General features: G+C 35.2%; 2 protein-coding genes across 2 annotated transcripts in view; both read right to left on the reverse strand.

Moving 5' to 3' along the window:
• Positions 1-7,287, reverse strand: part of Pax (paxillin) — a 104,726-nt gene extending 97,439 nt beyond the window's left edge. The window contains exon 1 of the mRNA XM_075295390.1: positions 6,933-7,287. Within this exon, the coding sequence (XP_075151505.1) occupies positions 6,933-6,945 (13 nt within the window). The 5' untranslated portion in view covers positions 6,946-7,287. The remainder of the gene's footprint in view (positions 1-6,932) is intronic.
• A 6,943-nt stretch (positions 7,288-14,230) lies between these two features.
• LOC142225592 (uncharacterized) lies at positions 14,231-15,676 on the reverse strand. Its single transcript, XM_075295384.1, has 3 exons — positions 15,283-15,676; positions 15,016-15,217; positions 14,231-14,964 (listed from the first exon to the last, which is right to left on the reverse strand). Coding segments are annotated over exons 1-3 (852 nt in total). The 5' UTR covers positions 15,285-15,676; the 3' UTR covers positions 14,231-14,316.

Raw genomic sequence — 15,676 nt, forward strand, 5'->3', positions numbered from 1 at the left:
TACCGTTCCAATAAAGATTCCCCAAAGCGAAAAACAATAAGTGCAACTACACCGATTTTATTCTCTCAACGTACAAGGACAGTAAAAAGCCTCTTGGTAACAAGCTCATATTGAATGAGAAGGCTATTATGATGGCGAATGTCCGATGGGAGTATTATCGACACTAAGCAAATATGGCCCCATCTAAACAAAAACCCGTACTCCAGATATGCTAGTGTTCTCAAGACGTCAGATATCACTCATGATATCTGCTATAACGGGTCGCGTGAAATATAACGACTTCTGATGCGCAGACAAAGGAATCAATTAAAAACCTTTTGTGTACGTGTCCTGCGTTTTGTGTATGGCGTAAGCAAATTTTGGTGGCATATAGCTTTAGATTAACTTAAGCAATATTCTAATGAAAAGAAGGAAATAATCGGGAGGGTTCAACGGTAAAAACTAGAAGTGCTTGTATATAACAGGTACTTTTAGTTAATGTGATATCATAATGGACTGAATAGTCTATGTGAGCCTGAAATAAATCGGGCTGCCACTTTAACCAAGCCTCACCTAACCTAAAATAAGGGTCCGAAAACTCCTTCGTCCAAAGCTTTAGGAATCCTAGAACCCCCAATACCTTAGTATCGAACTAATATCAACATTAAATTAAGTCTATCATTCATCACAATCAACAAAAAAGTAACCTCGTCCAGTAAGGAACCACATAGCAGTAGACCTTGACCTGAATAATCGGATAAACTTGCACTTCTTCATATTCAAATCCATTAACTTCACCCTACACTATGTAAGGGAAAATAAATCCGTATATAAATATTCATTTTAGCGTCACCTATATGCAAAAAAAGGGAACTTGGCATAAACGGGAAAAGATAGAAAAGTCAAATTTTAACCAAACGTAAACTGAAACTATAGTTGGTATAAAAACCATTTGTCAAAAATCGTCCGAATCGCAGTAATGTTGCATATACGAAACAGATAGAAATGTGTCCAAATGTTATCCAATTGAAAAAGATGAAGTTCCATATTTATATGTGGTAGATATATCTTTCCAATTATAAAAACGTAGATTGCAAAATGTGTTTGGGAGTCTCAATATATGCCCTTATATTTGCAGGGATTGAAATTTCAAAAAGTATCACAAATTCACTAGGCAGCAAATTTTTAAAACTAGAAGCTAGAATTACTGTTAACAGTTGGAAAAAGATGGTGACGAATGGTGGTATTGTATGAAACGGGAGCGTTCTCATTGTAATAGTTGTAACCGAAAATGGACAATAACTTATAACGGTCCATTCTAATGAACATGGACTTCGTAAAACTTATTAAAAGAAAAAATCCTTTATCAAAAACATCAAAATAGGAGAACGACAATGGTTTACAGAGGTAGTTTTGTACACATGGAAAACTAATTTGATTCAATAACGAACTAATTGGACGAAATTCGTAAAATTTACTTGCCCTTAAAGGCTGTATTAAGTTGGCATTATCGCGCTAAAATAGCAATATTTTCAGGGTTACTTTTCTTTATTAATTTATTTACTGAAAGTAAACATCTTCAATTCTTGTTATAATAAAATTAGCTAAATAATATTAGCTAAAAACTATAATTCTATAATAAAATTAGCTAAAAACTTATAATGTTATTCTGCTTTTACAGAATTATTTTTGCTTTTATTAAATTGATGAAAAACTCAATTTTTTTTTCTTTATATGTCGAACCAAAAGACCGGTACCCACGGTTGCCACAGTTGGTAGAATTCTCCCAAAAATAAGGGTGTGAAGATAAATTCGCGAGTCAAATTCGTGTTTTGTGTCTCGGCTAAGCAAAATTCAAATTTGTGGAACGAATTTAACTTTGTGGGACGAATTTAGCTTGTGGAACGCATTCCAAAAACAAGTAAGAAAGTCTAAAGTCGGGCGGGGCCGACTATATTATACCCTGCACCACTTTGTAAATCTAAATTTTCGATACCATATCACATCAGTCAAATGTGTTGGGAGCTATATATATAGGTTTGTCCCAAATACATACATTTAAATATAACTCGATTTGGACAGAATTTGATAGACTTTTACAAAATCTATAGACTCAAAATTTAAGTCGGCTACTGCACTAGGGTGGAACAAAATGTTAGTAAAAAAATATGGGAAACGTTTAAATCTGAAGCAATTTTAAGAAAACTTCGAAAAAGTTTATTTATGATTTATCGCTCGATATATATTTATTAGAATTTTAGGAAAATTAGAGTCATTTTGACAACTTTTTGACTAAGCAGTGGTGATTTTACAAGGAAAATGTTGGTATTTTGACCATTTTTGTCGAAAACAGAAAAACATATATATGGGAGCTATATTTAAATCTGAACCGATTTCAACCAAATTTGGCACGCATAGCAACAATGCTAATTCTACTCCCTGCGCAAAATTTCAACTAAATCGGAGTTAAAAATTGGCTTCTGTGGTCATATGAGTGTAAATCGGGCGAAAGCTATATATTGCAGCTATATCTAAATCTGAACCGATTTCAACCAAATTTGGCACGCTTAGCTACAATGCTAATTCTACTCCCTGTGCAAAATTTCAACTAAATCGGGCCAAAAAAATGGCCTCAGTGGTCATATGAGTGTAAATCGGGCGAAAGCTATATATTGCAGCTATATCTAAATCTGAACCGATTTCAACCAAAATTTGCACGCATAGCTACAATTCTAATTCTACTCCCTGTGCAAAATTTCAACTAAATCGGAGCAAAAAATTAGCCTCTGTGGTCATATGAGTGTAAATCGGGCGAAAGCTATATATGGGAGCTATATCTAACTCTGAACCGATTTCAACCAAATTTGACACGTATAGCTACAATGCTAATTCTACTCCCTGTGCAAAATTTCAACCAAATTGGGGTAAAACTCTGGCTTCTGGGACCGTATTAGTCCATATCGGGCGAAAGATATATATGGGAGCTATATCTAAATCTGAACCGATTTGAATAAAATTTGGCACACTTGACTATAGTACTAATTGTTCTTCTTGTGCAAAATTTTAAGTAAATTAGGGTAAAACTCTGGCTTCTGTGGCCATATAAGTCCATATCGGGCGAAATATATATATGGGAGCTATATCTAAATCTGAACCGATTTCTTCCAAAATCAATAGGGATCTATTCTGAGCCAAAACACATACTTGTGCCAAATTTGAAGTCGATTGGACTAAAACTGCGACCTAGACTTTGATTACAAAAATGTGTTCACGGACAGACGGACAGACGGACATCGCTATATCGACTCAAGAGCCCACCCTGAGCATTTTTGCCAAAGACACCATGTGTCTATCTCGTCTCCTTCTGGGTGTTGCAAACATATGCACTAACTTATAATACCCTGTTCCACAGTGTGGAGCAGGGTATAAATAGTGTTTCTTAAAAAGATGCAACTTTGTGGTGGAAAACCCGCCAAACACTGTCAGTTATTGGGGTATCAAAATAAGATTCTCAAATAACTTCAAAACTCTCGTGCATAGTATTTGAGATATAGTGTCATCAGATATCGGCTATATATAGCCCCGATATTAGATCTCCTATACCTAAGAAACCATTTCAGAGGAATTGACCAGACAAAATGCAAGTAATGGATATTGGTTACTACAAAAAATCAAAATTAAAAAAGGTCTCATGTACAGTTTTTGAGCTATATTATCGTCAGATATCGGCTATATATAACACCGATTTTGGATCGCTTATATCTAAGAAACCATTTGAGAGGAATTGAGCAGACAAAATGCCAGTAACAGATATTGGTTATTACAAAAAATCAAAATTAAAAAATAAAAAGTCTCATGTACAATTTTGAGCTATGTTATCGTCAGATATCGGCTATATATAACACCGATTTTGGATCGCTTATATCTAAGAAACCATTTGAGAGGAATTGAGCAGACAAAATGCCAGTACCAGATATTAGTTATTACAAAAAATCAAAATTAAAAATTCAAAAGTCTCATGTACAGTATTTCAGATATCGTTGCATCAGTTATCGGATATATAGATATTTGGAAATATTTTTTAATGTAAGCAAAATTTTTTTGATTAATTAATACTTTAACTAAAAACATAAATATTACCAATCATTTTCTCAATTGACTTCATTTTTTAATTTGATTAACCCCCATTTTCATTATGATTACTGTAAATTTTATCGAAAGTGTATATCACCTATAATTTCGTTATTTTTGATTGGATCGCCACTATTTTCTTCCACACTTTGTTACTAAAGGGTGATTCTTTTGAGGTTAGGATTTTCATGCATTAGTATTTGACAGATCACGTGGGATTTCAGACATGGTGTCAAAGAGAAAGATGCTCAGTATGCTTTGACATTTCATCATGAATAGACTTACGATCTGCCACAACGTCGAATTTTCAGTGAATGGGCCCTAGAAAAGTTGGCAGAAAATCCGCTTTTTTATCGACAAATTTTGTTCAGCGATGAGGCTCATTTCTGGTTGAATGGCTACGTAAATAAGCAAAATTGCCGCATTTGGAGTGAAGAGCAACCAGAAGCCGTTCAAGAACTGTCCATGCATCCCGAAAAATGCACTGTTTGGTGTGGTTTGTACGCTGGTGGAATCATTGGACCGTATTTTTTCAAAGATGCTGTTGGACGCAACGTTACGGTGAATGGCGATCGCTATCGTTCGATGCTAACAAACTTTTTGTTGCCAAAAATGGAAGAACTGAACTTGGTTGACATGTGGTTTCAACAAGATGGCGCTACATGCCACACAGCTCGCGATTCTATGGCCATTTTGAGGGAAAACTTCGGAGAACAATTCATCTCAAGAAATGGACCGGTAAGTTGGCCACCAAGATCATGCGATTTGACGCCTTTAGACTATTTTTTGTGCGGCTACGTCAAGTCTAAATTCTACAGAAATAAGCCAGCAACTATTCCAGCTTTGGAAGACAACATTTCCGAAGAAATTCGGGCTATTCCGGCCGAAATGCTCGAAAAAGTTGCCCAAAATTGGACTTTCCGAATGGACCACCTAAGACGCAGCCGCGGTCAACATTTAAATGAAATTATCTTCAAAAAGTAAATGTCATGGACCAATCTAACGTTTCAAATAAAGAACCGATGAGATTTTGCAAATTTTATGCGTTTTTTTTTTTTTTAAAAAAAGTTATCAAGCTCTTAACAAATCACCCTTTACAATACTTTCCACTGTGAGAAATTTATACCTGAATGCAAAAATTTATGCCAGACACAAAGTTTGTCCCATTGTCATTTTGTCTGGTCAATTCACCAAGAGCCGTTTTCGAGATATTAAGGTTCCAATATCGGGGCTATATATAACATAGCCGATATCGGGTGACGCTATATCTCAAATACTGTACATAAGACTTCTGAAGTTATTTAAGAATCTAATTTTCGTACCCATTTTATGTTGTATTTTTTCAGTTTACTATTTTATATCCATTATTTAGGATATACTGACTGTTTTATACGGCTGTAGAGTTATCTCCTATAGCTCAATTTTTCTACGATATAAAACTACGAATGCTTGGTATTCTTACATATTTAATAATTGACGATGTTTGCCAGTTTTTCCACCACAAAATCGCCTCTTTTTAAGAAAAAAAATGTGTGTTTGGAATGCGTTAAATTCGTCCCACAAAGTTAAATTCGTTCCACATATTTGAATTTTGCTTAGCCGAGACACAAACCACGAATTTAACTCGCTAATTTATCTTCACACCCTTTATCTTGTTGTAGTATGTGAAACTCAAAAATTCAATAAATTAAGTTAAATTTGAACTCTCCCAATGTATCATTTTACTATTACGGAATATCTACTTGTTGTTCATCGTCCAAATATATAGAGCCATCCCAATGTGCATTGTACAATTCCTGACGCAACGAATAAAGAAGAGATCTTGTTCTCAATATTGATCTGGTATTGTGTTTACAATTGAAGACGTTCAAGAAACATTAGTCATATTCGAAGAATGCACCAAGTCATAAAAACGAACAAGAGGAATAAGAAAAGAATTCCTGAAATGTGACAACATTTTCCCTATTCTGACTGACGGCGTACGATAAGGGAAGGTAAACATAAATGCTTGTAATCTGGAAGTAATGAAGAAAGAATATGACTAATTGCCCTGTACATGTACCAAATGGGAACCGAGACTCTTCTTGATACCAATACAAATACATAATGTCAAATTCATTTTTGACATCATGGAATGGGTTTAATTGGAGCACAAATAGCAAGAAGCATAGAGAATCTAACATAAACATTAGAAATAATGAAACAACGAACGAAAAACACGATCAATAGAATAACACAAAAACAGATTAGACACAAAGAGCAATAAAAAACTGGGAATGGGCACAAAACCAGAGAGAGTGAGAGCAACAGAAGGTTCCACATTCGTAGACAAGGTAAGACGATGTTTTTACTCTGGTAGTGCTTCTACGACGCTCGAGATATGCCTCACTTTGATTTTGCTACTTTGCATACAAAAGTTCATCGGACAACTCCTCATCCCGTACATACACGATCCTATAAATCATATGAATGACATGAGTATGGGAGGGGGAGTATGTCTGGGTATATTGTGTGTGCGTGTGCTGACGAATTAGCTTCAATTAAAGTTGTTTTTTAGGTGTTTTCGTAGATCTGAGTTGTTGATGGCCCTGAAAATGGGAGTGTATGGAGTGGAAACTAGAATACATGTATGGAAATATAGTAACAACAGTTTTTGGTTCCATCGCGGAAAATGTGAAAATTGAGTATTGGGAAACACCGGTTGGCGCTTTCTTCCAGTGAGGCATTTCAACCCCTCCCTCTCCATGACCACATATTTGTACCAACAGCAATTACTTCACTTATGGCTTTAGAAATCGAACGAAAACAAAAATGAAACTTACCAAGATCTTCCATTTTTAGCTACCCGAGCAACAGCTATTGTTCAAGAAATCTTTCCAATGGAGTTTTTGCTTTCTTTACACTTCGCACTTGGGTCCCTTCAATAAATTTCAATATTTGATATGTGCTTTATTTTTCCAAAACTTTTTGTTTTTAGTTTACACGCACGCACGTTTTTTTTAAAGCAATTTATTCACGTTTTCTTTATTTCTTTTTCCGAGTTAAAGTTGTGGCTGTGTCCAACGACATCTAATCGAGTTCGTCTCTGATTCACATTTATTTGGAATTAAACAACGGCTGTCAAACGTTTTTTTCCTTTGCTTTATGATTCTTGTTTGCTTGATGATGTCGCCGCCACCAATGATCCACCTCCTCAGTGAACTCCCCCCGCAGACAAAAACAAAACGTAAACAAATACAAAATTGCGATACATCATTTTGGGGATGTTTAACTACGGTGATTGCCTAAATAGAAACGAAGGCGTTGGCGTTCATAATATGGTTGACATACACTAATATCTCTAATCCTTCGCTTTGACCAATAATGAGATATTGGATTATATATTCCCAGCATATAAAACGCCACCATATTTAAGCTATTTTTGTTATGTATATAGATAGAAATGGATTAATAAATAGCAATTAAAAAAAAAAAAACAAAAAACACCAGCATATAGTCAGGTTCATTACAATTATTGAAAGCATCTTTCTCTTGTAAAGGGTGATTCTTTTGAGGTTAGGATTTTCATGCATTAGTATTTGACAGATCACGTGGGATTTCAGACATGGTGTCAAAGAGAAAGATGCTCAGTATGCTTTGACATTTCATCATGAATAGACTTACTAACGAGCCACAACGTCGAATTTTCAGTGAATGGGCCCTACACGCTCACAAAAAATCGCTTCTGTAACATATACTCCCAAACATATTTTGCTTCAAGCATATACATTTTTGGGTATTGCCCAAACATATATATGTTTGACCTCTACCAATATATAATATGTTTGAAAGCATATTGGTCTAAACAATATATGTTTGGGTAGTCTAAGTTCCAAACATTTTGTATTTTTGCATCCAAATTCAATAATGTTGTCTTCCAAAAAACAATATGTTATTATGTGAACATATAATATGTTTGGAAGCATTTTGCACCCAAAAATATTGTATGCTTAAAAAAAATTCTCCCAAACAATATTGTGCTCAAAATTTTATTTATTTATTTATATATTTACAATCATAATGAATTATGAAAATAAACAGGTAATATAGGTGCTAACAACATAGGTTTTCGACCTGAATGCTCAAAATTTTGTTTCTGCCCAATTGTATATTCCCCCACATCTTTCTCACTTCCACGAGATTTTTTAGTTCTTAGCACCTTTTTCTGTAATACAAACATTGTAGAAGAAATTATTCAATTTTATGATTTTTTTTATTTTAATTTTACCTTTTGCCGGACGGGGATTCGAACAGCGGACCACACAGTTTGCAAGGATCAAAGAAGTAGCTGATCAATTGCCCAAGGAAAAATAAAATGTTAATTTTGTAATAACAAGCAACAACCACCAACTTAATTCAATATCGCTCCCTGTTAAATAGCGCTCCAAGCTACTAAACACATATATGTTTATAGGCTATTTCTAAATTAATATATGTTTGCATCCAAGCATATTATATTTACAAACATTTTATGTCCCAAACATAATATGTTCTAACATATTAACATATATGTCCCAAACATGTTATGCTAGTTTATGAACATTATATGCTTGCACTCAAAAATATTGTGTTTAAAAATTTGTGTTCCAAACATATAATGTTTATATCCAAACATATGAAAAACAGTCTTTTTCATCCGTGTAGAAAAGTTGGCAGAAAATCCGCTTTTTTATCGACAAATTTTGTTCAGCGATGAGGCTCATTTCTGGTTGAATGGCTACGTAAATAAGCAAAATTGCCGCATTTGGAGTGAAGAGCAACCAGAAGCCGTTCAAGAACTGCCCATGCATCCCGAAAAATGCACTGTTTGGTGTGGTTTGTACGCTGGTGGAATCATTGGACCGTATTTTTTCAAAGATGCTGTTGGACGCAACGTTACGGTGAATGGCGATCGCTATCGTTCGATGCTAACAAACTTTTTGTTGCCAAAAATGGAAGAACTGAACTTGGTTGACATGTGGTTTCAACAAGATGGCGCTACATGCCACACAGCTCGCGATTCTATGGCCATTTTGAGGGAAAACTTCGGAGAACAATTCATCTCAAGAAATGGACCGGTAAGTTGGCCACCAAGATCATGCGATTTGACGCCTTTAGACTATTTTTTGTGGGGCTACGTCAAGTCTAAAGTCTACAGAAATAAGCCAGCAACTATTCCAGCTTTGGAAGACTACATTTCCGAAGAAATTCGGGCTATTCCGGCCGAAATGCTCGAAAAAGTTGCCCAAAATTGGACTTTCCGAATGGACCACCTAAGACGCAGCCGCGGTCAACATTTAAATGAAATTATCTTCAAAAAGTAAATGTCATGGACCAATCTAACGTTTCAAATAAAGAACCGATGAGATTTTGCAAATTGTATGCGTTTTTTTTAAAAAAAAAGTTATCAAGCTCTTAACAAATCACCCTGTATATAGGTTTGCCAGACGTACTGGTTTTTCAAATGTACCGATAACAGTACAAAAATGTACTGGTTTTTGCGTAAAGCGGACCTTAGACGGTCGGATAACCACTACGACAGAGGTTCGCCTATTTGTTGTGTGTTCGTTCAAGTTTTACCCTCACACTGCACGAACAATTATGATAACAACATGAAGAAATAAAAAGAAGCATAAACACAAACATTGAAGATGGACGAAAAGTTAGGTGTAAAACCATTTTTTAGTAAAAATGGAAGAAACAATAAAAATTCCAAGGTGAATTAGCGATCCGTCATTAATTTCATTGCAGAAATGCTTGTTTTAATTATGAAAATAAATTTGTTTTTGCTAATGTTTGGCTAACATCTCCTTACACGTGAAGATTTGTGCCTCCCAACCGGAAAAAAATCAAAGTTGTTTTGATTTTATGCCAACACGTCCCTGCAACGTGTTGTGTCGCAGGATTTATCCGACCGTATAAGGTGCCCTTTAAGGCACAAATCTTCACGTGTAAGGAGATGTTAGCCAAACATTACAAAAACAAAATTATTTTCATAATTAAAACAAGCATTTCTGCAATGAAATTAGTGACGGATCGCTAATTCAGCTTGGATTTTTTATTGTTTCTTCCATTTTTACTAAAAACTGGCTTTACACCTAACTTTTCGTCCATCTTTATTGTTTGTGTTTATGCTTCTTCTTATTTCTTCATGTTGTTTTCATAATTGTTCGTGCAGTGTGAGGGTAAAACTTGAGCGAACATACAACAAATAGGCGAACCTCTGTCGTAGCGTTTATCCGACCGTCTAAGGTCCGCTTAACATATAGTAGTGGTTTTTGTACTGTTTTTTTTTTCAGGAACGTACAGTTTTAATTCTTTTATCTTCGTACGTTTTTGATTCAACTTACGAATGTATTTAGGTATCATTGTGAAGTAAAAGCGGCCAACATTGGTATCGGCCCTAAATCGAAAGTCAACTGATACTTTTAGTCATTCGTTTTCCATTTCTATTGATCGATTACACCAGAGTTTGTCGCGCCAAATTTTTCATAAAATCATTCTAAATGCGAGAAAACATTTACAGCCAATTTCTGACATCCGAACGAAATCAATTGCGGTAGTCACTCACTTTCGTCTACATTTGGGTTTCTCTAATTTCCTTTCGTTCGTTCGCATGGCTTACGTTACTGTCAAATGCTAGCATTACCAGATCTCAATTATTTAAATTTTCTGAAAAATATCCACACATTTTAAAAATTACTTTCCATAAAATTCAATCTGCCATCGCCGTTCTTTTGGCAAACTTTTCCAGCTTCTGATATTTGGTTTAGCTCAATAATTTTTTAACAAGAGAGATAGAGAGATAAGGATTTGTATTTCAATATTTCTACAATAATTACAGTTCAGTTCTCCTTTTAATGAGTGTTTCATTCGAAATGTACATATGTGTTTCTTCGTGTTAGACTTTCCCTTAAAGGCCGGTATGCACCTCTAGCGAAAAATTTCATTCCCATAAGAAATGCATTGCTATTTATGCTAACGAAATTTTCGGTAGCGTTCAATTTCGTAAGCTGGTACGCACCTCTAATGAAAATAACAGGGTTGTCAAAAGCATATTTTGACAGCAAACATTTAATTTATTACAATTATTGTGTGCGTAAAAGTTTTAAAAGGTCTGTAAATAATAAACAATTTATTTGAGGAATATTTGGAACATATATTAACAATTTTTAAAAGCGATTAGCTGGATTACAATTTGTGTGCACAGCCCTGTTTTTTTGTTGTAGACTTTTAATACATTTTTGCTACCGAAAATTTCGCTAGAGGTGCATACCGGCCATAAACGGTCTCTATAGGTAGGTACTATGTTCGGTTTCCGCAGCGAAATCCCATACAAAACCAAAAATGCGAAAAACTACCGAAATATTTTTTCATTTGTGGTACTTTGGTTTTTTTTTCGAGTTGAAAAACTGACGAAAAGCGCACAGTCCCTAATTAGATCGTGTTAAATCCTTCCATATGTTGAGATTAGTTAGTTTCAAAACATGGCGCCATTTGCAATGTGAATTAAGAAATAATTTATTTATTCAAATGATTTGTGTGAAATTACAATACAAATGTGGTTCGCATTGTTATTTAAAAATGCAATAAGATCGATCGACAAAATAAAAATAACTTGGAGTGGTATTTTCGTAATAAAGCCACCATCTAGCGGCTCCCTACTACATAATAGAATAGAAATAATGAACATAACATGAAATTTATAGAAAAGTGTTAACAAAATAAAGTTCTATTTAGTGAATTTCATTTTACAATCGTTTCTTTTTACTGGGTATAGGGATAATAAACACAAATGCTGGCCGTGCATCGTAATTATAAAGAAGGCAGTGCGATTGATGTTGCAGTACTATGGTAGCTACGAATGGAATCACAAGAATAAATTGCTATGTTCCAAAAATAAAATGCAAAAATTAATTGTGCATATATCTTGCATTTTATCGATTCAAAACACTGGTTGAATTTTATAACGTGATTGAAATAGTTATAAAATTTTACATTGGGAGAGTGTAACAAGAAACATTCTTCAGTAAACCAGCCACTTTGCATCTCAATGTATTAATTTCAGTCAACGAAGAGTTCCTGGTATAGAACACTAACATCCCTTTGTGACGAATTATCTTGCGAAATATAAGTCGGGAACAGTGACTTTTGCTTAGGAACTACCCTTGAACGTGAGTTATAGGCTTATGTTGATTGCACAAAAAGTTTCAATTTGACTATAGCTATTGTATGGTGTACGTGTTTTAACTGGTCACCCCATGATGTTGTTCCCCCCGAGGTAACAACATTGGCAAATGAAATGGCGTTATTATCCTTTGTGGGAACCGTGGTGGTGACCACTGGATTTGAAATTGCTAGTGAGGCGTCAACAGCATGGGCATAAGTACACTCTTGTCCGCTGGTATTGCAATGCGATTGTGTAGATATTGTGGACACCAATGAATTAAGTTTGTTGATGAATGAGTCCATTGCTGCGCATGATGTAAAAGTTAGCATAACACCGGAATTATATGTTTGTTAGATGGGCGTTACAAATTGACGGTATCCATTTGGAAAAGCTGAAGAAGACGACAATGTACCACATGTCGTTAAAGCTGTTGCCGAATGTGGTAAGACACCAGGGCGGTTACTATGTAACTCGATTCGAAAGTCTGAACAGCTCGAAAGTTGTATTCGATCCGAATTTATAGTCTTACCATGTAAGAGTTTTGAATCGAGTGAAAAGTGCTGTCACTAATTCTTAACATTTTTGGCAGTACTTTCGAATGTTTTATTCAGAGTTGGCTACATCTATTACATGAAACGTCAAAACAATTAAAATAAAAAGTAAATAATATTTGTTCGTTACAAAAATGGATTCGGTTGCCCTTTGGATGGAAAATGAAGATGAGCGAATGGAACGCAGAATCTTACGCGATGGTGTAGATTTTATGCAATTAACGGATGCAATGTAAGTACCAACGTGTTATGTATGTTGTTCGTGAGTTTATACTTATATTTATAGGTTTGTGCGAAATTTCCGGCTTAACAAAGAAGCTTTTAACTATGTGTTGGAGAGCATTAGATCACAGCTGCCAACAACACAGAGATCGACTGGTGTAACACCTGAAATTAAATTAGGTGTTACACTTAAGTTTCTTGGTCAAGGTGGGTACCAACACCAAATCGGTCAAGACCGTTTTGCTGGCTTGGCACAACAAACTGTGTCAAACTGCATCAAAGAAGTGTGTAATGCTATAGAGAATGTATTGTGTCCCAAACATATAAATTTCCTTATGAACGATGATGAAAAACGAGCAACTAAAAATTCGTTTTATGTCATGTCCGGAATTCCAGGGATAATAGGAGCTGTTGATGGTACTCACATTCAAATGGTCAGACCATCTAAAAACGAGCACTTGTTTTTCAACCGGAAACTTAAGCACAGCATAAATGCAATGGTGGTAAGTATGTTCCAATATAAATTGTTGTTTTAATCATCCCACCTTTTACTACCATGTTCTTTGCTATTTAAGATATGCGATCATACTATGCGCATAAGATCAGTGAATGGATGTTATGGAGGAGCATCGCACGACTCTCACGTTTGGAGCCTGTCGGACGAACGTCAGTTTTTGAAGGATGCATTTATTAATGGAGACAAATCGTCGTGGATAATAGGCAATTTGATTATTTTAATGTTATTTATCATTTATTTAAGATGCATTTTATTCTAGGAGACTCTGGATATCCATTAGAGCCATGGATCCTCACTCCGTACAGGACCGCTAATGATCATTCTGCGGAGAGCAGATTTAACAAACAGTTTTGTAAGGCAAGATCAATTATTGAACGTGTGTTTGGTGTTCTGAAGGGAAGATTTCGATGTTTGCTTGCAGCTCGAGAATTGCATTATGCACCGAAAATGGTCACAAAAATATTGAATGTATGCTGTGCATTACACAATATTTGTTTAGAACATAATGTCGAACTACCACCAGAAATACCGATTAATGTGGAACAAATGGAACCGACCTCAACAGCTGTTCCAGCTTCTGAAGACAGAAATCAGTTCTTAACCATAGCCCAATCTCTAAGAAATCAAATAAAAAACAATCTATAACATAGTAATTCATTTATTTAGTAATTCATAGATTTACAAAGTAATAAGAAACTTAAATACTAGACAACGGTAGATTATATATGTTATTGATAGCGGCTTCTTTCAATTTCTAGCATATCTCTCTTTAATTCGAGCTTTGCTAGTTTTAGTTTTTGGTTTTCCACACTCAATTTCATTTCGTGCTCGAATTTTCTTTTTTTAAGTTTATAATTTTTTTCTTCTACGTCCACTTGCCTTTTTTTGTATTTAACTAAAGACTTTAAATTACTATTTACTTCTTCTAGAAGTAATATGGAGTGCTTGTGGTAGTCCATTTGTCCATTCACCTGCTTTTCTAGCAATGCCTGTTTTTTTGGAGGAGCACGATTCAAAGAAAATTGTGTTGTGTTGGCTGTACGAGATGATGAACAACGCGGTGGGGACACTAAAGCATCCGTCTCACTCGGATTATTTATGATGGAGTTGAGCATATTTGCGACGATTTCCTCGGTGTCCTTACTGCTTGTGGCCGTACTAGTGTCATCGCTGGTTGGGGGGGTACTATTATTAATCCCAAATTTTCGGACTCCACTCATACCGTCTACCGCCTTCTGCATATCCAGCAACTCTATGACACCTTCTTCTAGCGCCGTGAACGAACACAATTTTGCTGGTCCTCCGCCTGTGCCCGAAAAATTATTTCGATTCTTTCGCAGTTTGGCCTTAAGATGGGTCTTGTGATCTGCCCAAACCTAAAAAGAAATAATTAATTTCCATTTATGGGCAAACTATCATTTGCATACCTTTTTCCAACCGACCACTTCCCGCATTGGTGGACCGGCTGCATTTAGCTCTTCTGTCAATCGAGACCATAAATTATTGGTGGCTTGTTTGGCTTCCGGAGCTTTGATGTAACCCTTAGCCAACTGCGGATGCTCCTTCATAAAATTTAGCATTATCTCAAACTGTCTTTGTTTGGTGTTTACATTTTTTGTTGGATTTTCCCTATTAAAAAACATTTTTATAAATATTAATCTACTGATATATATATAAATTTAACAAATACTTACATTTTTACGCGTTTGGTGCCAATAATTTAATATTTTAATTTTTTCCGTTAATATAATATTAAACGAGTACAAATGTTTACTTTCGAGCGACTTTGACATCTAAATTCGAAGTACATGGTGATGCACATACGAAAGTAGAGTATGAATATCCGATAATCGGATGTGGCAACTCGAAAGTAGCAAATGTATTTGCCAATTCGAGTTAGTTGGTAGGAAAAATCCGTTTTCGTAACATTTAACTTTCGAATCGAGTTACATAGTAACCCCCCAGGAGTAGAGCGGCTAGCGTTATATTCTTAACAATTATTAGTGTCCAGTGATGTGTGAGGTTTGGTTGCAAAACAATTTAAAAACTGGTAGAAAAAACTTTTCAAAACAATTATCATGAATGCGT

The sequence above is a fragment of the Haematobia irritans genome, chromosome 2 (genome assembly GCF_050003625.1).
Source record: "Haematobia irritans isolate KBUSLIRL chromosome 2, ASM5000362v1, whole genome shotgun sequence".
NCBI classification, from domain to species: Eukaryota; Metazoa; Arthropoda; class Insecta; order Diptera; family Muscidae; genus Haematobia; species Haematobia irritans.

What these genes read in the sequence shown, in the direction of transcription:
- LOC142225592 (XM_075295384.1), bottom strand. An exon ending in AAGTGGTCGGTTGGAAAAAG is followed by an intron (nt 14,965 to 15,015) that starts GTATGCAAATGA and finishes ATTTCTTTTTAG; the next exon opens with GTTTGGGCAGATCACAAGAC.